Source organism: Ambystoma mexicanum, chromosome 1p (genome assembly GCF_040938575.1).
Source record: "Ambystoma mexicanum isolate Mex_15411 chromosome 1p, UKY_AmexF1_1, whole genome shotgun sequence".
Classification (NCBI taxonomy): domain Eukaryota; kingdom Metazoa; phylum Chordata; class Amphibia; order Caudata; family Ambystomatidae; genus Ambystoma; species Ambystoma mexicanum.
In genome coordinates this window covers 313,939,271-313,960,050 of record NC_090921.1, presented here as the reverse complement: position 1 = coordinate 313,960,050, position 20,780 = coordinate 313,939,271, and the positions used below count along the sequence as shown (strand labels likewise).

Below are 20,780 nucleotides of genomic sequence, written 5' to 3'. Positions count from 1 at the left end.
GGAGTGGTCTAGGAGCAGGGGTACTCCTGGGAGCTGAGCCTGCAGGGATGGTCTTGTGCTTTGCAGTGCTGGAGTGGTCTCAGAGTATGGCCTCATTAGTGCTAGCAGTGATGGAGTGGTCTAGGAGCAGCAGCTCTCCTGGGAGATGGGCCTGCAGGGATGGTCTTGTGCTTCGCAGTGCTGGAGTGGTCTGAGTATAGCGTCATAGTGCTAGCAGTAGTGGAGTGGTCTAGGAGCAGGAGTCATCCTGGGAGCTCAGCCTGCAGGGATGGTCTTGTGCTTCGCAGTGCTGGAGTGGTCTGAGTATGGCCTCATAGGTGCTAGCAGCAGTGGAGTTGTCTCAGATTATGGGCTCACAGGTGCTAGCAGCAGTGGAGTGGTCAAGGAGCAGGAGTTCCCCTGGGAGCTGAGCCTGCAGGGATGGTCTTGGGCTTCACAGTGCTGGAGTAGTCCCAGAGCATGGCCTCACAGTTGCTGGCGGTGGTGGGATGTTGTCAGAGGAGGAGCTCTCCAGGGAGCTGAGCCTGCCGTGATGGTCTTGTGCTTTGCAGTGATGGAGTGGTGTGAGTATGGCCTCATAGGTGCTAGCAGCGGTGGAATGGTCTAGATGCAGGAGCTCTCCAGGGAGCTGGGCCTGCTGGGATGGTCTTGTGCTTTGCAATGCTGGAGTGGTCTCAGAGTATGGCCTCATAAGTGCTAGCAGTGGTGGAGTGGTCTAGGAGCAGGAGCTCTCCTGGGAGCTGAGCCTGCAGGGATGGTCTTGTGATTTGCAGTGATGAAGTGGTCTCAGAGTATGGCCTCATAAGTGCTAGCAGCGGTGGAGTGGTCTAGGAGCAGGGGTACTCCTGGGAGCTGAGCCTGCAGGGATGGTCTTGTGCTTTGCAGTGCTGGAGTGGTCTCAGAGTATGGCCTCATAAGTGCTAGCAGTGGTGGAGTGGTCTAGGAGCAGCAGCTCTCCAGGGAGCTGGGCCTGCAGGAATGGTCTTGTGCTTTGCATTGCTGGAATGGTCTCAGAGTATGGCCTGGTAGGTGCTAGCACTGGTGGAATGGATTCAAAGTATGTATGGCCTCATATGTCCTGGGGGTGGTGGAGTGGTCTCTGGGCAGGAATTCCCCAGGGAGCTGAGCCTGCAGGGATGGTCTTGTGCTTTGCATTGCTGGAATGGTCTCAGAGTATGGCCTCATAGGTGCTAGCAGCAGTGGCGTTGTCTCAGAGTATGGGCTCATAGGTGCCATCAGCAGTGGAGTGGTCTAGGAGCAGGAGTTCTCCTGGGAGCTGAGCCTGCAGGGATGGTCTTGGGCTTCACAGTGCTGGAGTAGTCCCAGAGCATGGCCTCATAGGTGCTGGCGGTGGTGGGGTGTTGTCAGAGCAGGAGCTTTCCAGGGAGCTGAGCCTGCAGGGATCTTTTTCTTTGCGGTGCTGGGGTGGTCTCAGAGTATGGCCTCATAGGTGCTGGCGGTGGTGGGCTGTTCCCAGAGCAGGAGGTCTCCAGGGAGCTCGCCCTGCAGGGATGTCTTGTGCTTTGAAGTGCTGGAGTGGTCTCAGAGTATGGCCTCATAGGTGCTAGCAGTGGTGGGGTGGTCTAGGGGCAGGAGTTCCCCAGGGAGCGGCACCTGCAAGGATGGTACAGTGCTGGAGTGGTCTCAGAGTATGGCCTCATAGGTGCTAGCAGCGGTGGAGTGGTCTATGAGCAGGAGCTCTCCAGGGAGCTGAGCCTGCAGGGATGGGCTTGTGCTTCGCAGTGAATGAGTGGTCTCAGAGTATGGCCTCATAAGTGCTAGCAGCGGTGGAGTGGTCTAGGAGCAGGAGCTCTCCAGGGAGCTGAGCCTGCAGGGATGGTCTTGTGCTTCGCAGTGATGGAGTGGTCTCCGAGTATGGCCTCATAAGTGCTAGCAGCGGTGGAGTGGTCTAGGAGCAGGAGCTCTCCAGGGAGCTGAGCCTGCAGGGATGGTCTTGTGCTTTGCAATGCTGGAGTGGGCTCAGAGTATGGCCTCATAAGTGTTAGCAGCGGTGGAGTGGTCTAGGAGCAGGAGCTCTCCAGGGAGCTGAGCCTGCAGGGATGGTCTTGTGCTTTGCAGTGCTGGAGTGGTATCAGAGAATGGCCTCATAGGTGCTAGCAGCGGTGGAGTGGTCTAGGAGCAGGAGCTCTCCTGGGAGCTGAGCCTGCAGGGATGGTCTTGTGCTTTGCATTGCTGGAGTGATCTCAGAGTATGGCCTCATAGGTGCTAGCAGCGGTGGAATGGTCTAGATGCAGGAGCTCTCCAGGGAGCTGGACCTGCTGGGATGGTCTTGTGCTTTGCAATGCTGGAGTGGTCTCAGACTATGGCCTCATAAGTGCTAGCAGTGGTGGAGTGGTCTAGGAGCAGGAGCTCTCCTGGGAGCCGAGCCTGCAGGGATGGTCTTGTGATTTGCAGTGATGGAGTGGTCTCAGAGTATGGCCTCATAAGTGCTAGCAGCATTGGAGTGGTCTAGGAGCAGGGGAACTCTTGGGAGCTGAGTCTGCAGGGATGGTCTTGTGCTAGCAGCGGTGGAGTGGTCTAGGAGCAGGAGCTCTCCAGGGAGCTGGACCTGCAGGTATGGTCTTGTGCTTTGCAGTGCTGGAGTGGTCTGAGTATAGCGTCATAGGTGCATGCAGTAGTGGAGTGGTCTAGGAGCAGGAGTTCTCCTGAGAGCTCAGCCTGCAGGGATGGTCTTGTGCTTCGCAGTGCTGGAGTGGTCTGAGTATGGCCTCATAGGTGCTAGCAGTGGTGGAGTGGTCTAGGAGCAGGAGTTCTCCTGGGAGCTGAGCCTGCAGTGATGGTGTTGTGCTTTGCATTGCTGGAGTGGTCTCAGAGTATGGCCTCATAGGTGCTAGCACTGGTGGAGTAGTCTCAGAGTATGTATGGCCTCATATGCCCTGGGGGTGGTGGAGTGGTCTCTGGGCAGGAATTCCCCAGGGAGATGAGCCTGCAGGGATGGTCTTGTGCTTTGCAGTGATGGAGTGCTCTCAGAGTATGGCCTCATACGGGCTAGCAGTGGTGGAGTGGTCTAGGAGCAGGCACTCTCCAGGGAGCTGAGCCTTCACAGATGGTCTTGTGCTTTGCAGTGCCGGAGTGGTCTTAGAGTAGGGCCTCATATGTGCTAGCAGTGGTGCAGTGGTTTAGGAGCAGGAGCTCTCCAGGGAGCTGAGTCTGCAGGGATGGGCTTGTGCTTTGCAGTGCTGTAGGGGTCTCAGATTATCGCCTCATAGGTGCTAGCAGCGGTGGAGTCGTCTAGGAGCAGGAGCTCTCCTGGGAGTTGAGCCTGCAGGGATGGTCTTGTGCTTTGCATTGCTGGAATAGTCTCAGAGTATGGCCTCATAGGTGCTAGCAGCAGTGGAGTGGTCTCAGTGTATGGCCTCATAGGTGCTAGCAGCAGTGGAGTGGTCTAGGAGCAGCAGTTCTCCTGGGAGCTGAGCCTGCAGGGATAGTCTTGGGCTTCACAGTGCTGGAGTAGTCCCAGAGCATGGCCTCATAGGTGCTGGCGGTGGTGGGATGTTGTCAGAGCAGGAGCTTTCCAGGGAGCTGAGCCTGCAGGGATGATCTTGTTTGCAGTGCTGGGGTGATCCCAGAGTATGGCCTCATAGGTGCTGGCGGTGGTGGGCTGTTCCCCGAGCAGGAGGTCTCCAGGGAGCTCGCCCTGCAGGGATGTCTTGTGCTTTGCAGTGCTGGAGTGGTCTCAGAGTATAGCCTCATAGATGCTAGCAGTGGTGGGGTGTTCTAGGGGCATGAGTTCCCCAGGGAATGGCACCTGCCAGGATGGTACAGTGCTGGAGTGGTCCCAGAGTATGGCCTCATAGGTGCTAGCAGCGGTGGAGTGGTCTAGGAGCAGGAGTTCTCCTTGGAGCTGGGCCTGCAGGGATGGTCTTGAGCTTTGCAGTGCTGGAGTGGTCTCAGTGTATGGCCTCATAGGTGATAGCAGTGGTGGAGTGACCTAGGAGCAGGAGCTCTCCAGGGATCTGAGCCTGCAGGGATGGTCTTGTGCTTTGCAGTGCTGGAGTGGTATCAGAGGATGGCCTCTTAGGTGCTAGCAGCAATGGAGTGGTCTAGGAGCAGGAGCTCTCCAGGGAGCGGAGCCTGCAGGGATGCTTTTGTGCTTTGCAGTGCTGGGGTGGCCTCAGAGTATGGCCTCATAGGTATTAGCAGCTGTGGAGCATTCTAGGAGCAGGAGCTCTCTAGGGAGCTGAGTCTGCAGGGATGCTCTTGAGCTTCGCAGTGCTGGAGTGGTCTCAGTGTATGGCCTCATAGGTGATAGCAGTGGTGGAGTGACCTAGGAGCAGGAGCTCTCCAGGGAGTTGAGCCTGCAGGGATGCTTTTGTGTGTTGCAGTGCTGGGGTGGCCTCAGAGAAAGGCCTCATAGGTGCTAGCAGCGGTGGAGTGGTCTAGGAGCAGGAGCTCTCCAGGGAGCTGAGCCTGCAGGGATGCTCTTGTGCTTCGCAGTGCTGGAGTGGTCTCAGAGTATGGCCTCATAGATGCTAGCAGCGGTGGAGTGGTCTAGGAGCAGGAGCTCTCCAGGGAGCGGAGCCTGCAGGAATGGGCTTGTGCTTCGCAGTGATGGAGCGGTCTCAGAGTATGGCCTCATAGGTGCTAGCAGTGGTGGAGTGACCTAGGAGCAGGAGCTCTCCAGGGAGCGGAGCCTGCAGGGATGCTTTTGTGCGTTGCAGTGCTGGGGTGGCCTCAGAGAAAGGCCTCATAGGTGCTAGCAGCGGTGAAGTATTCTAGGAGCAGGAGCTCTCCAGGGAGCTGAGCCTGCAGGGATGCTCTTGTGCTTCGCAGTGCTGGAGTGGTCTCAGAGTATGGCCTCATAGGTGCTAGCAGCGGTGGAGTGGTCTAGGAGCAGGAGCTCTCCAGGGAGCGGAGCCTGCAGGAATGCTCTTGTGCTTCGCAGTGCTGGAGTGGTCTCAGAGTATGGCCTCATAGGTGCTAGCAGCGGTGGAGTGGTCTAGGAGCAGGAGCTCTCCAGGGAGCGGAGCCTGCAGGAATGGGCTTGTGCTTCGCAGTGATGGAGCGGTCTCAGAGTATGGCCTCAAAAGTGCTAGCAGCGGTGGAGTGGTCTAGGAGCAGGAGCTCTCCAGGGAGCTGAGCCTGCAGGGATGTTCTTGTGCTTTGAAGTGATGGAGTGGTCTCAGAGTATGGCCTCATAAGTGCTAGCAGCGGTGGAGTGGTCTAGGAGCAGGAGCTCTCCTGGGAGCTGAGCCTTCAGGGATGGTCTTGTGCTTTGCAGTGATGGAGTGGTCTCTGAGTATGGCCTCATAAGTGCTAGCAGGGGTGAAGTGGTCTAGATGCAGGAGCTCTCCAGGGAGCTGAGCCTGCTGGGATGGTCTTGTGCTTTGCAATGCTGGAGTGGTCTCAGAGTATGGCCTCATAAGTGTTAGCAGCGGTGGAGTGGTCTAGGAGCAGGAGCTCTCCAGGAAGCTGAGCCTGCTGGGATGGTCTTGTGCTTTGAAATGCTGGAGTGGTCTCAGAGTATGGCCTCATAAGTGCTAGCAGTGCTGGAGTGGTCTAGGAGCAGGAGTTCTCCTGGGAGCTGAGCCTGCAGGGATGGTCTTGTGCTTTGCAGTGATGGAACGGTCTCACAGTATGGCCTCATAAGTGCTAGCAGTAGTGGAGTGGTCTAGGAGCAGGAATTCTCCTGGGAGCTCAGCCTGCAGGGATGGTCTTGTGCTTCGCAGTGCTGGAGTGGTCTGAGTATGGCCTCATAGGTGCTAGCAGTGGTGGAGTGGTCTAGGAGCAGGAGTTCTCCTGGGAGCTGAGCCTGCAGTGATGGTGTTGTGCTTTGCATTGCTGGAGTCGTCTCAGAGTATGGCCTCATAGGTGCTAGCACTGGTGGAGTGGTCTCAGAGTATGTATGGCCTCATATGTCCTGGGGGTGGTGGAGTGGTCTCTGGGCAGGAATTCCCCAGGGAGATGATCCTGCAGGGATGGTCTTGTGCTTTGCAGTGCTGGAGTGCTCTCAGAGTATGGCCTCATAGGGGCTAGCAGTGGTGGAGTGGTCTAGGAGCAGGCACTCTCCAGGGAGCTGAGCCTTCACAGATGGTCTTGTACTTTGCAGTGCCGGAGTGGTTTTAGGAGCAGGAGCTCTCCATGGAGCTGAGTCTGCAGGGATGGGCTTGTGCTTTGCAGTGCTGTAGGGGTCTCAGATTATGGCCTCATGGGTGCTAGCAGCGGTGGAGTCGTCTAGGAGCAGAAGCTCTCCTGGGAGTTGACCCTGCAGGGATGGTCTTGTGCTTTGCATTGCTGGAATGGTCTCAGAGTATGGCCTCATAGGTGCTAGCAGCAGTGGAGTGGTCTCAGAGTATGGCCTCATAGGTGCTAGCAGCAGTGGAGTGGTCTAGGAGCAGGAGTTCTCCTGGGAGCTGAGCCTGCAGGGATGGTCTTGGGCTTTGCAGTGATGGAGTGGTCTAGGAGCAGGAGCTCTCCGGGGAGCTCGTCCTGCAGCAGGGATGGCCCTCGTTGCAAGCATCGTTCTTGGAAACCGGCTGGCTGTTGAAATGTGAGGAAGTGCACTTTGAGAAAGGCCCCTTTGTGGTTTGTGGGGCAACAATAACGACATATTGTGGGTTATATAAGGAGGGTCACTGAACCAGGCTGGCTCATTACTGTCACCAGCTCCCGGCGTGGCGTCACCATGAACTCCCTTCTTCTGCCACTAGGGACGCTCTGTGCACTGTGCTGCATCGCATGTGGTAGGCAGCCCTACAGCAAAACATTCTGGAAAGGAGGTGAGTAGCGGCCCCTCACCCTAATGCCCCTTTAGACCATGAGAACCCAGGATCATATCCGTGGATCCGTGTCACAGGGAGATCCTCCCTTGAGAGGCAGTGAGTACCACACCCTACCCAACCCAGAGAGAAACCAGGGCTGGACTGGAACCCACCCGCACAGAGCCTCTGTGGGATGGGGTGAGCCCCTGCCCTTTCCCCCTGGAAATCGCGTGTTTGGACAGGAGGCCACAGCATGAACCGTCGCCCTGGGAGGAAGTGGGGGGCGTGGGGGAGTACCCATTTTAGGGCAACAGGGGCTATATCCAGGCAGGGTTGGCCCAGGGAATAAAGTTAGCTTGGAAACCAATGGAAGTGTCCCACGGTCCCAAATGGCAATGTGTTCCTTTTGTGACAGACTGTTTGAGTACTACTCAAGAGGGAGTTTTTGTAATATGTGTCCTGTAACGCTGGTCAAAACTGCAAGCTGCACAGTTAAGTAAGTCATCACACTGACCCACTTTGGCCAAATAAGCAGCCTCACTTTGACTAAAAATACTGTCCCAAACTCGCATGTTGAACCGGTACTTGGGCATTTTCCTGCTCCCCTATAGGCCAGTCCACGCCTGCACCCGGCGTGCTTGGGCAGAAGCTGCAGCCAGTGAAGGACTGGATCCTCGGCGCCCTCAGGACCGCCCTGTCTTATCGCTCATGCCACCAAACGAAGCGCCTCGCAAACCCTGGCGTCTGACGGCTCCTTCAGGACACGTCAGAGGCCGCAAAGGGTGGCCGACGTGGTCCAGAGGTTGGTCCCGTCCAGAAGAGGTGGGAAATCTGGCCTAAAGAAACGTGGGCTGGGTATCCATCACCCCCTCATTCTGGTATAATGGTCCATGGAGTGAGCTTCCACGCCACCCGTTCCGGAAGTGGACTGGGACTCTGCTCCTAAACATGGGTCCCGGGTCACTGGACCTTTTTAACCGGACTGTGCTGCTATCATGCCTGATGGGCCTGTTCAGGGCCTGGACGCACCCTGTGGGGATTTATTTTCCTACAGGAGTTGCCCCACCACTGTGTGCTGATGTTGGGCCGTGAGGATAGCTCAGGGGAAACACCTTTGTTTTGGAAGCAAGACAACACAGAGCAGCACAGGTGTGAATCCTGGTCCAGCGCTCAGAGTCTGGTCTCCGGTATTAAGCGCGTAATAAAAGATTCACTAATTAATGGTCAGCCTTGCCACGTTTGTGGTGCCCTAGGGTTCACAGCTGCCCCCTTTTTACGTAATCTGTAGTTCGGGTAGTTATAGATTTTAGACGGGCGTCTATATGGAGCTGACCCCTACACGCATGCATAGACACATTCCAACACTGACAGCAGCAATGAGTCAGTGCTCTGCCGTTGCCATAGTTGCAGGAGAGAATCCCAGCTGTCTTTATTCACCCCTGCATCACTAGCAATCCCTCGCAGTATGACGTCCACAATGCCACTTAATCGGGTGAGGTCTTTTTGGGGTTTGTGACGCCATCCCCACTTGGCAGGCCCTTTTAAAGATGATCCATTTAAGCGGGTAGCCGTGTGTGCGGTATAGCAACACACCACACATCCTTCAATAGCAGGACCCGGGCAGGCTGCAACATGGAGGGGGGCCGGGTGGAGCCAGGCCCAGTTACTCGGGTGATGACGGCCAACAGCATGACCCAGGCAGGCTGGAACATGGAGGGGGCCGGGTGGACCCAGGCCTAAATACTCGGGTGATGACGGCCAACAGCATGACCCAGGCAGGCTGGAACATGGAGGGGGCCGGGTGGAGCCAGGGCCCAGGTACTCTGGTGATGACGGTCAATGGCACGACCCCAGCGGGCTGGAACATGGAGGGGGTCGGGTGGAGCCAGGCCCAGTTACTCGGGTGATGACGGCCAACAGCATGACCCGGGCAGGCTGGAACATGGAGGGGACCGGGTGGAGCCAGGGCCCAGGTACTCTGGTGATGACGGTCAATGGCACGACCCGGGCAGGCTGTAACATTGAGGGGGCCGGGTGGAGTCAGGCCCAGTTACTCGGGTGATGACGACCAACGGCATGATCAGGGCAGGCTGGAACATGGAGGGGGGCCGGTGGAGCCAGGCCCAGTTACTCGGGTGATGACGACCAACGGCATGATCCGGGCAGGCTGGAACATGGAGGGGGGCCGGTGGAGCCAGGCCCAGTTACTCGGGTGATGACGGCCAACAGCATGACCCAGGCAGGCTGGAACATGGAGGGGGCCGGGTGGAGCCAGGGCCCAAGTACCCTGGTGATGACGGTCAATGGCACGACCCCAGCAGGCTGGAACATGGAGGGGGCCGGGTGGACCCAGGCCTAAATACTCGGGTGATGACGGCCAACAGCATGACCCAGGCAGGCTGGAACATGGAGGGGGCCGGGTGGAGCCAGGGCCCAGGTACTCTGGTGATGACGGTCAATGGCACGACCCCAGCGGGCTGGAACATGGAGGGGGTCGGGTGGAGCCAGGCCCAGTTACTCGGGTGATGACGGCCAACAGCATGACCCGGGCAGGCTGGAACATGGAGGGGGCCGGGTGGAGCCAGGGCCCAGGTACTCTGGTAATGACGGTCAATGGCACGACCCCAGCGGGCTGGAACATGGAGGGGGCCGGTGGAGCCAGGCCCAGAAACTCGGGTGATGACGGTAGGCACGAGGCAGGTGCGTTGCACACTTCGCCCGCTTCTTGCGAGAGAGCCGCACACCCACGGGGTCCGCTTTGACCGTAGTCCTCTTCAGACAGACCACATACTTTAAATCTCACGCCTCGGACATTGTTTCGGGGCTTTATGCACTTTAGGGTTTTCTTTTGTGCCACCCGCAGCATTCCCGCTGCCCACCCACACACGTCTGCCTGGCATTCCCTTCCCCGCAGAGAGCAGCCTGGCTGATAAGGGGATGAGAAGATTTCCTGTTAGGCCAAAGTGCATCCAAAGATGGTGTGGCTGGGGTAGAGTCAGTCACATGCCAGGCAAAGCAAACCTTTCTGTGGCACCAGCCTATCAACACTACTCCCAGCTTCCTAATATGCCAGCCTACCTTTGCCACTGTGTGCTTTTCGATGTGTCATTGTATTAATAGTTTTACAATTATATTTTTAGTACTGTTATAGATGTTACCCCCCTCTAATTTGAGTGTGACCGAGGTAAGTGTAATGAAATAAATGGCATGTCCACCCCCCACCTGCTTCTATTGGCCCCCTAATAACCCTGCTCTTTCTTTCCCCAGAGTTGCCCCGGTCATGGATCGTGGGGGGACAGACGGCGGCCCCCGGCTCGCACCCCTACATCGCCTCCCTACAGTTCAGAGGCCAACACTTCTGCGGGGGTTCCCTCATCGCGCCCCAGTTCTTGATGACGGCTGCTCACTGCTTGGATGGAATGTGAGTAGCGGGAATAAGTGAGTGGCAGATTGAATGAATGAGTGAGTGAATTAATGCGGGGACTGAGTGAGAATACTAGAGCAGGTGGGTGAGTGTGATCGAGAAGCTGAGTTAGTGAATGATGTAGTGTGAGTGAGAAAGTGAACGATAGGAGAGGGAGTTGGAAACAATGCGTGCGCACGAGTTGAGTGTGCATGAGTAAATGACGGAGTGGGAGTGTGATTTCGAGTGATAATGCGTGAGTGAGCAGGGTCGGACTGGGGATTAACATTGTCTCAGGCATCAAAGAAAAAGTGGCCCACGGTTGCAAATGGGGATTAATTCCATGGGGATTCATTCCTTTTGTGACGCTGTTTGAATAGTACCCAAGGGGGAGGTTTTCGATAAAATGTGATGCAAATTGTACATTTTAAAGAATATTTATTCAGCAACACTGGTCAAAACTATTAGCCGCATAGTGAAGTAAGTTATCAAACTGGCCCACATTGGCCAAAAAATGGGCCCACTTTGACCCAAACAACTGGCCCACACTAGCATTTTGCATTTTTGGTTCGGCCATGGGCCTATTGCCCTATAGGCCATTCCGAGCCTGTGAGTGAGTCAGAGTGCATGAGATGGTGATCGTGAGTGAGTGAGTGAGTGAGTGAGTGAGTGAGTGAGTGAGTGAGTGAGTGAGATCGCAATAAAGATTTGATGAGCATGAGCTGGAAGCAGCTCCAGGGTCTCGGAATCCCCCCTATAACAGGCCACTCCCTGAAAGGAAGGATGGGCTGGTACACAGCGTGCCGCAAATAAGAGGCAAAGAGTGAGCGCTTAAGTATGTGAAAGTGAGATGGGTGGGAGAGTGAATGATAAGCGAGTCAGTCGTTTAGTTCCTGAGCTTTCTGTCTGGTCCACAGACAGGCCTGTAAGAGCAAGGTGCAGAGTCAGGCTGGCCTACTAGCAAATTGCCCCTGGCAGACAGTAGAGCTGGGTCCGAGTCAGTCACGTGCCAGGTAGAGTCTAGTGAGCCATATTCAGCCCTTTGTAGGAGCCGGCCTCCTGCCTCTCATCTGACTTCAGGCCCCCTGCTCACACACTGAGAAATTCCTGGGATCACAAAAATATACTTTCAATTTGTATCCCCAAAGAAGACTGCTCTTCATTGAATCCACTTTTCAAATAGAATTTTACCACATTTACAGGAGGCCATGTATGTGGCCTTTATTTGCATTAATGAACCGCTACTTAAAGTTGCCTAAACTCTGATAGGTATGTCTCCTTATAATACCCACTCTTCATGAAACACAGCAGCATCTAATATTAATATATGTTATCCACTTCTCTCGCTGCTTAACGTAATATTTGCTAGCAATGTAAACGCCCCCTAAATATAACAATGTTGTACTTCCCCTTTCAATCAACAATGAAATCAGGTTGATATCACAAGAAGTCTATGATGTATGTTTACAAACACACACTCAAAAAATTGATTCAAAAAGTGAAGCCATAGTTCATTACATGTAAAAGAAAACCATCACAAAGTTGAATATCTGTCAAATAGCTCAGTCAGTTAATGCATCAGTTAATGCATATGCTCCACAGATTTGTTTGTAACTTGCAGTTCCTAGTCTTGAAAACATATAGGGACTGACCCCAAGTTACAGCCTGAAGGGGGAGAGACAAGGAGTTAATAGCACCCATTTTTACAGAGTTGCAAAGTCACAACAATATTTCAGGAAGCGCTATATATTACATTAGTTATTACATACAGGGCAGGCAAATAGAATAGGATATATTTAAAATAAAGAGATAAGACAGTAATATGTTCACCATCTACTTAATTATAAATGCCAATGGTATAAATGTGTCAACATGTTTCAGTACATTGCTAGTCCAAAATAGTCTTCATCAGGACTTGGAAAATATTCCCATTTTTCAGTAGTCTGCTGTCACATTCTGTTTTCTCACCAATAGATGTTATCTACAGAAATATTACATACCAATGATTTCAAAATCAATCAAGCACTTTTCTTTGCCATTACCGCAATGGGAAAACAGATAGAGAAATGTTTATAGTTGCATACATACAACCTGGTTGTGTTACAAATAAAGGAAATCATTTTTAATTGATGCTGGAGACAGCACACTCGTACAGTTTGTCCATTCATTTGTGGAAAGGTATGATATTTTAATTTGCCCACTGGAACTTTCTCACTCTACTCCATAATGGCTCCTTGCTAGAGCCTAAAACTACAGTACCACATTTTTCACACATTATTTTAAGAAAGCCAAATTAAATGTGTAACTTTGTTTGCACTCATTTATTTACAATATTATTATTACCAACAACTGTTACAGCACTGTACAACTTGAAAAGAGATAGGTATATTATGAAACAAAGCACCCTTTACCCAGTTATTGGGAGTTACAAAGTTCTGCATAATACCTTGAATATGGACTGGAAGTGTTGGTGGGACATGATGAAGGTGGGTTGTGTACCGGCCCATGTACTGCGCTCCCCTTCCCCACAGCTTCCGTCCCTATTCCCGTCTCCCTAGCCCTCCCCCTCCGGTGATTGGCTCTGCTTTCCAGAGCATCATAGGCCCTACGCCGCCCTGCCCCCCCTGCCTGCACTTTCCATCGTGCAAGGCAGGTGAGTAGAGGCCTCTCTGAAGACCCTCCGGGACTTCTGTGATCTATTGACCTCTGTAGCCCAACCCTCCCTCTCTTCCCCGCTCCTGCTCAGCCCGCCTCCCTGCATCCCTGAGTGGCCATCTGAGGCCCACAATACCGGCCCTGACTGGCTGGGACCTCGCCAGCTGGGCCTAGAGACCCACGCTGTAGGCGCCTCCCCTACTGCTCACCCGGACTTTTGCTCGCCTCCCTCCACGCTATTTGGCCAACGAGCCAGATATCAGCGGACCCTCCCACGCAGCCCACTGCCTGGCAGCCCTGCGGCTAGGGACCCCGGAGCCAAGGGACGCTCCAACAGAGGTGGTTCCCGGAAGTGTCGGCGGGTGTCTACAGGGGAAGTCAGTGAGCAGCCGTCAACCATCAACTACAAGGACCAGTAAGGTAGGAGTGACCTGGCTCAGGGGAGAGCTACAACTCCACCCAGAATCCTAGCCATTTAGCAAAACAACATTAAACAGGGTGTTTAGGCCCCCCTCTACTATACAGGTCTCTAAATTTAATAGGGGTTCTGGCTACTTGTTGCATTGTGTGATATTCAGATTGCATTGATGGGCCTCTCTCCCACTGTACTGGTCTCTCAAATTTAACAAGGGGTTCTATTTCCAGGCTGCATTGTGTGATTCGGGTTGCGGTGATGGGCTTCTCTCACAATCTACAGGGCTTTTAAGTCTAATAGGGGTTCTGTTTCCAGGCTGCATTGCGTGACATTCAGATTGCATTGATAGGTCTCTCTCCCACTATACAAGTCTCTCAAAGTTAATACGGGTTCTCGGTACATATTGCATTGTGTGATATCTAGATTGCATTGATAAGCCTCTCTCCCACTATACAGGTCTCTCAAATTTTAAAAGGGGTTCTGGGTACATACTACATTGTGTGATATTTAGATGGCATTGATAGGCCTCTCTCCCACTATACAGGTCTCTCAAATTTAATAGGGGTTCTATTTCCAGGTTGCATTGTGTGTTATTGAGATTGCATTGCTAGGCCTCTCTCCCACTATAGAGGTCTCTCAAATTCGGTAGGCGTTCTATTTCCGGACTGAATTGTGTGACATTCGATTGCATTGATAGGCCTCTATCCCACTATATAGGTCTCCATAATTTTAATAAGAGTTTAATTCCAGGCTGCATTGTGTTACATTCAGATTGCATTGATAGGCCCCTCTCCCACTATACAAATTTAATAGGGGTTTTGGGTACATATTACATTGTGTGATATTTAGATTGCATTGATAGGCCTCTCTCCCACTATACAGGTCTCTCAAATTTAATAGGGGTTCTATTTCCAGGCTGCATTGTGTGTTATTCAGATTGCCTTGCAAGGCCTCTCTCCCAATATACAAGTCTCTCAAACTTGGTAGGGATTCTATTTCCAGACTGCACTGTGTGACATTCAGATTGCATTGATAGGTCTCTCTCCCACCATATAGGTCTCTACAATTTTAATAGGGGTTCTATTCCAGGATGCATTGTGTGACTTTCAGATTTCATTGATAGGCCTCTCTCTCACTATACAGGTCTCTCAAATGTAATAGGTGTTCTGGGTACATATTGCATTGTGTGATATTTAGATTGCATTGATAGGTTTCTCAAATTTAATATGGATTGTACTTCCAGGCTGCATTGTATGAGATTCAGACTTCACTGATAGGCCTCTCCCTGACTTTACAGGTCTCCCAAATTTAATAGGGGTTCTAGGTACATACCGTATTGTGTGGTATTTAAACTGGGGTTCTATTTCCAGGCTCCATTGGGTGATATTCAGATTGTATTGATAGTCCTCTCTCCCACCGTACAAGTCTCTCAAATTTAATAGGGGTTCTGGGTATAGGGAGACAGATACTAAAGAGAGCCACCGATAAAACCCAACTATATAACCCCTAACCACCAACCCTACCCCCTGCAAGACAGCGACTGATCGAGTCGGCTATATGAGCCAGAAATACCACCTACACACAGAACCCTAACTGCTAGCGGACAGCCTCCACACCCATTACTACATCACAAGACAGCCAGACCAGAGCAGAACCAACTGGACGCCAGCAAATAAATAAAGACTAACCAATTCTCTATCTTATAATGCCACGCAAACAACCCATTCCGAGGGAAAGGAAAAGAGAAGAAAGAACAAACACCCCGGAAACAGCAACAAAGAACCACAACTACAGAAGGAACCCGCACAGTCAGGAACAAGAATCGAAACAACACAGAGAGAAGAGACAAATACCTCTACTTAACTCCTTACCTCACTGACAACGGCTCACCAGAGCAAACCAACCCAACACTAGAAGCAGCAACATCAAACTACCCAACACAAACGCGCAGAAGAAGGATGAACAACACAAGAAACAACAAACACAAGACTGATACGATAACACCTTTCATCACCAAAGCAAGAAGAACTTCCAATCGACAACCACAACTCATGGAAGACAAACCAGATGAAAACAAAAACCCAAGGCAGAACCGAGAAGAACTCTTCGATGGCACTGACAACTTAAACCCTACACCTCAACAAGTGATCGACCAGGAAGAAAACCCCAACTCCAATCAGAAGACGACCTCAACAAGACAGTCCAAACCAAACGACACCTCCAAACTCCACTGCAATCTTATAAACGCAAGATCCATGTCAAAACACTCAACAGAAATCTTCGACCTACTCGATGACAACGGCATTGACATCCTGTTCATCACAGAAACATGGCTGGACAAGAACTACAAAATCACACTCCAAAGCTGCCTTCCAACGGACTTCAAATGCCTTCAAATAAACAAAAAAACAAAAAAGGAGGAGGCATCGCAATAGCTTTCAGACAACACCTGAAAATAAAAACAGATGAATCGCTTAACATCCTCAACTGCGAAACCATGGTAATACAACTAACAGCAAGCCCAAAAACCAACATCACTTTCATCTTGGTGTACAGACCACCGACATATGATGCAACCTTCGTCGATAACTTAATCGAAGCCATCACCAACATCGCCATCAACCATGAACACCTAATCATCCTGGGGGACTTCAACATCTGGTTTGAAGACAGTCATGCCAACTCTCAAAACACACTGATTGAACAACTCACTACCATGAAACTACAACAACTAGTCAAAGGGCCAACACACTCAGCAGGACACACCCTCAACGCAATTTTCACCAAGAAAGAACTCATCACCCAAGAAAGAAAGCTGGATCACCCATGGACCGGCACCGCCAATACAAAAACTGTGGAGCGGCCATCTCATCTTCCCATTTGTGATCACTCTGCCTACGCAAATCTGCATCCAACCTCCTAAACTCACTACCACCACCAAAAGAAACTGGAAACAAGTCAAAGAAAGCAACCTATATGAACAACTGGAGGTAACCAAACCTTCAACTACAGAACTAGAGCAAACTGACCTAGACGGGGAAGAAGAGCTACTATACAAATGGATTGCAGACACAATTGACATGATCACCCCAGAAAAACCATTCACCCCATCAAAAAAAAGTGCAACGCCAAAATGGTTCACCCCACTATTAAGCACCATGAAAGAAAAATTAAAGATGGAACTATAATGGAGGAAAGAATACAACCCAGACAAAAAAACAGTGTTCCAGAGACAAATCCGCGCATACAAAAACGAAATTCAAAAGGCAAAGAGAAGGCATTATGATGACAGAATCACCAATGCCACCAACACTCAAAAAGAAATGTTTAACATAATCAAAGAGATGAGAAACCCACCAGGCTGTGACAACACCCCAGCCCCCTCAGAGAAACTATGCAACGACCTGGCAGACCACTTTAAAAAGAAATCAATGACATCAGTCAAACCATACAAAACATACCAACCGACCACAACATACTGCAAAGCGAACCTATCACAGAACCTCAGCACAAACTCAAAAACGTTCCTGAAATATCAGCAGAGGCATTCGCAATGCTGGTAAAACACAGCAAGAAAGCTGGATCACCCATGGACCGCTGCCCCCAGATATCTACAAATCAATCCTCGCACAAGGAACGCTAACAGAATACTACAGAAACCTTCTGAACCTATCACTAGCAATAGGAACTGTACCGAGGACCTTCAAATCAGCATATATCAAACCACTTCTAAAAAACACAAGTGGCGACGTAGAAGACCTTTCCAACTACAGGCCGATCTCAAACATTCCCTACCCGGCAAAACTCCTGGAAACCTACATATACAAACTAATCCAACAACACATAGAAAAACACCACCTGCTAGACCAAGCTCAAGTCCGTTTCAGACGCGCAAGAGGAACGGAAACAGTACTATTATCTATCTGAGACGACCTAAAAACTAACGCAGACTCAAACACAACCTCAGCCCTTATCCTACTCGTCCTCTCCGCAGCCTTTGACACAGTTAGTCATGACACCCTAACCAAAAGACTAGAAGACATAGGCATAACAGATACATCACTTCTCTGGACTAAATCATTCCTAGCAGACAGAACAGAATCCGTATGGATTAAACCCTTCAAATCCACTCCAAGAGCTAACGACTTTGGAGTGCTACAAGGATCCTCACTATCACCACTGTATTTCAACATCTATCAGACACGGTTATCAGAATCTTCAAAAAGTACAACATTAAATGCTACAACTACTCAGATGATACTCAAATCATCTACAAAATCAAAGACACCCAGGCTGATCATTCAACCCTAATCGAGTGTCTAAAAGAAGTCTTCAACTGGATGACTGGCAACAACCTAAAAATCAACCCAGGAAAGACAGAAATCACGATCATATCCAAAGACCAAGAGAACGAAACCGCCATCCCATGGCCAATGGAAATGGGAACCACACCATCACCATCTAAGGTAGTAAAAAATCTGGGAGCCATGATGGACAACGCCCTAACCTTAGAACCACAAATAAATGCAACATTCAAGAAATGCTTTTTCCTCCTCCACATGGCAAGAAGAATCCTACCTTTCCCCTCCTTCACGCACAAAACACTCACTATCGTTGCCCTCATCATGTCAAGAATCGACTATGCAAACAGCCTCTACCTCTGAATACCAGAATACCTCCTGAAGAAACTACAACGGATACAAAATGCAGCAGCCAGACTACTCCTTAAACTATCAAGAAGAGAACACATCACTCCTGCTCTAAAACACTACACTGGCTCCAAGTAAAACATTGCATCACCTTCAAAACAAATTGCATAACTCACAGGGCAATCAGTGGACAAGGAGCAGAATTCCTACAAAAGAAAATAACAATCTACAAGCCAACAAGACCCCTCAGGTCAAGCAACGACATCCGCCTGGAACCTAAACCATACCTCAAGAAAAAACTTGGAGGCACCTCATTCTACCACTTAGTCGCAAAAAGCTGGAACAACATCCCAAAAGAAGCAAGAAATACCAAAGATCACCTAAAATTTAGGAAATCACTAAAAACCTGGCTCTTCAAACTGAAAACCGAAGCAGAAAGGAATAGGGATGACTAAACTAGAGTGGACACGAACAACTCCCAGACCCGACAGGGTAGCTCCCACGGCACCCGGACGAGTGACACCGAGTATAGAGGGGAACTCAGGCGACACCCATGCAGACTGAGTCAACAAACCCACCTAACCCCAACCAACACCTGCACTCGCCCTTAGTTCCCACCAGGTACCACAGTGTTGTGAAATTGTCGGGATATTATCAAACATCACAATAACGGAGCTATGGACATTGACAGGTGCACTGGCAGTATGAGTGGGAAGGGAAGGCAGGTAGGGCTGCGAGGGAGACAAGAACGAGGGGGCCAGATTTGAAAGGGACCTTCAAGGCTAGACGGACCCAGATCAGGACAGAGGCGCTCGGGTGCTCCTGAAACCCATCGGGGGAGACTACAGAAGCCGAAGCCCACCGCCTCAAGCGAGTATAGAAATGTCAACTAATCAATTTGCACTAACAATTTCCGCCCTCCGCATACATCTCTCAAACTCCGAACACAACCACAAACGTACAACCCAACAAACCGCACAAACTTCATTACATTGCAACAACAAAACTAAAACACACATTGACTCGCACAACAGTACACGAAGACTACCGTCCGCAAACACCCCAGGCCCAGCCAACGGACCCACCGGGCTGAGGCCGCCAACAGCACATCACTGCTCTCTTGCACTTTTTCCAGCTTCCTCCCACTAACTCCCCTCCCTTCATCTTTCAGAGCCGCCAGAGCACCAGGGGACCACTCCAGTGGTTACAGTGAGAGGTACAAATGTCCTTTAACATTAACATTAACATTGTTTTAACCAGGGTGGAGTCTCTTAACATCATTAGAGTGCAGAGCCGTAGCCTCAAAAGGGGACCAATATACCTCAGGAGGTTGGGTTCAGAGGCGGCATCAGTTTCATTTTGGCGGGGGGCTCAAGGGAACTGTTGCTCCCTCTATTGGAATATCATGTACATTATAAGCGTGCACTGTTATAGCATAGCGTGTACTTTCACATCAATCAAAAGGGTGCAGTATCCACAAGTTGATCTCATATACATTACAGGGGTGGAGTGGTGTAGTTCTGGAGGAGCCACGTGTACACCAAGGATATATATATTGTAGCCTCAGATGGAGTCAAAGGTACATCATGCGGTTGGTTGATGGAGTCTCATTTACATCATGAGGTTGGGTGTTGGAGTTTTGGGTACATCATGGGGTTTGGTTGATGGAGCCTCCTTTACTTCATGAGGGTGGGTGTTGAAATATTTGCTACATCATAGGAGTTAGTTGATGGAGCCTTATTTACATCATCAGGTTGGATGTTGAAGTATTTGCTACATCATGGGGGTTAGTTGATGGAGCCTTATTTACATCATGAGGTTGGGTGTTGAAGTCTTTGCTACATCATGGGGGTTAGTTGATGGAGCCATATTTACATCATGAGGTTGGGTGTTGAAGTCTTAGCTACATCATGGGAGTTGGCTGATGGAGCCTTATTTACCTCATGAGGTTGGGTGTTGAAATATTTGCTAAATCAGGGGAGTTAGTTGATAGAGCCTTATTTACATCATGAGGTTGGGTGTTGAAGTATTTGCTACATCATGGGGGTTAGTTGATGGAGCCTTATTTACATCATGAGGTTGGGTGTTGAAGTCTTTGCTACATCATGGGGGTTAGTTGATGGAGCCTTATTTACATCATGAGGTTGGGTGTAGAAGTCTTTGCTACATCATGGGGGTTAGTTGATGGAGCCATATTTACATCATGAGGTTGGGTGTTGAAGTCTTTGCTACATCATGTGGGTTGGTTAATGGAGCCTCGTTCACATCTTGAGGGTTGGGCATTGGAGTCTCATCTCCATCATGAGGGTTGGGTGTTGGAGTCGTTGCTACTTCATGGGGGTTGGTTGATGAAACCTCATTTACATCATGAGGTTGGGTGTTGGAGTTTTGGGTACATCATGGGGTTTGGTTGATGGAGCCTCCTTTACATCATCAGGTTGGATGTTGAAGTATTTGCTACATCATGGGGGTTAGTTGATGGAGCCTTATTTACATCATGAGGTTGGGTGTTGAAGTCTTTGCTACATCATGGGGGTTAGTTGATGGAGCCATATTTACATCATGAGGTTGGGTGTTGAAGTCTTAGCTACATCATGGGAGTTGGCTGATGGAGCCTTATTTACCTCATGAGGTTGGGTGTTGAAATATTTGCTAAATCAGGGGAGTTAGTTGATAGAGCCTTATTTACATCATGAGGTTGGGTGTTGAAGTATTTGCTACATCATGGGGGTTAGTTGATGGAGCCTTATTTACATCATGAGGTTGGGTGTTGAAGTCTTTGCTACATCATGGGGGTTAGTTGATGGAGCCTTGTTTACATCATGAGGTTGGGTGTAGAAGTCTTTGCTACATCATGGGGGTTAGTTGATGGAGCCATATTTACATCATGAGGTTGGGTGTTGAAGTCTTTGCTACATCATGTGGGTTGGTTAATG

General features: G+C 50.6%; 1 protein-coding gene across 2 annotated transcripts in view; it reads left to right on the top strand.

Moving 5' to 3' along the window:
• The window catches only part of LOC138569574 (myeloblastin-like), a 232,127-nt gene that overhangs the window by 160,601 nt on the left and 50,746 nt on the right, over positions 1–20,780 (top strand). The window contains exons 1-2 of one of the 2 annotated variants that reach the window (XM_069647671.1): positions 6,620–6,740; positions 9,990–10,143. In XM_069647671.1, the coding sequence (XP_069503772.1) occupies positions 6,647–6,740; positions 9,990–10,143 (248 nt within the window). In that variant the 5' untranslated portion in view covers positions 6,620–6,646. Of the gene's footprint in view, positions 1–6,619; positions 6,741–9,989; positions 10,144–20,780 lie in introns of those variants that run through there. The other variant, XM_069647663.1, reaches the window with a different exon arrangement.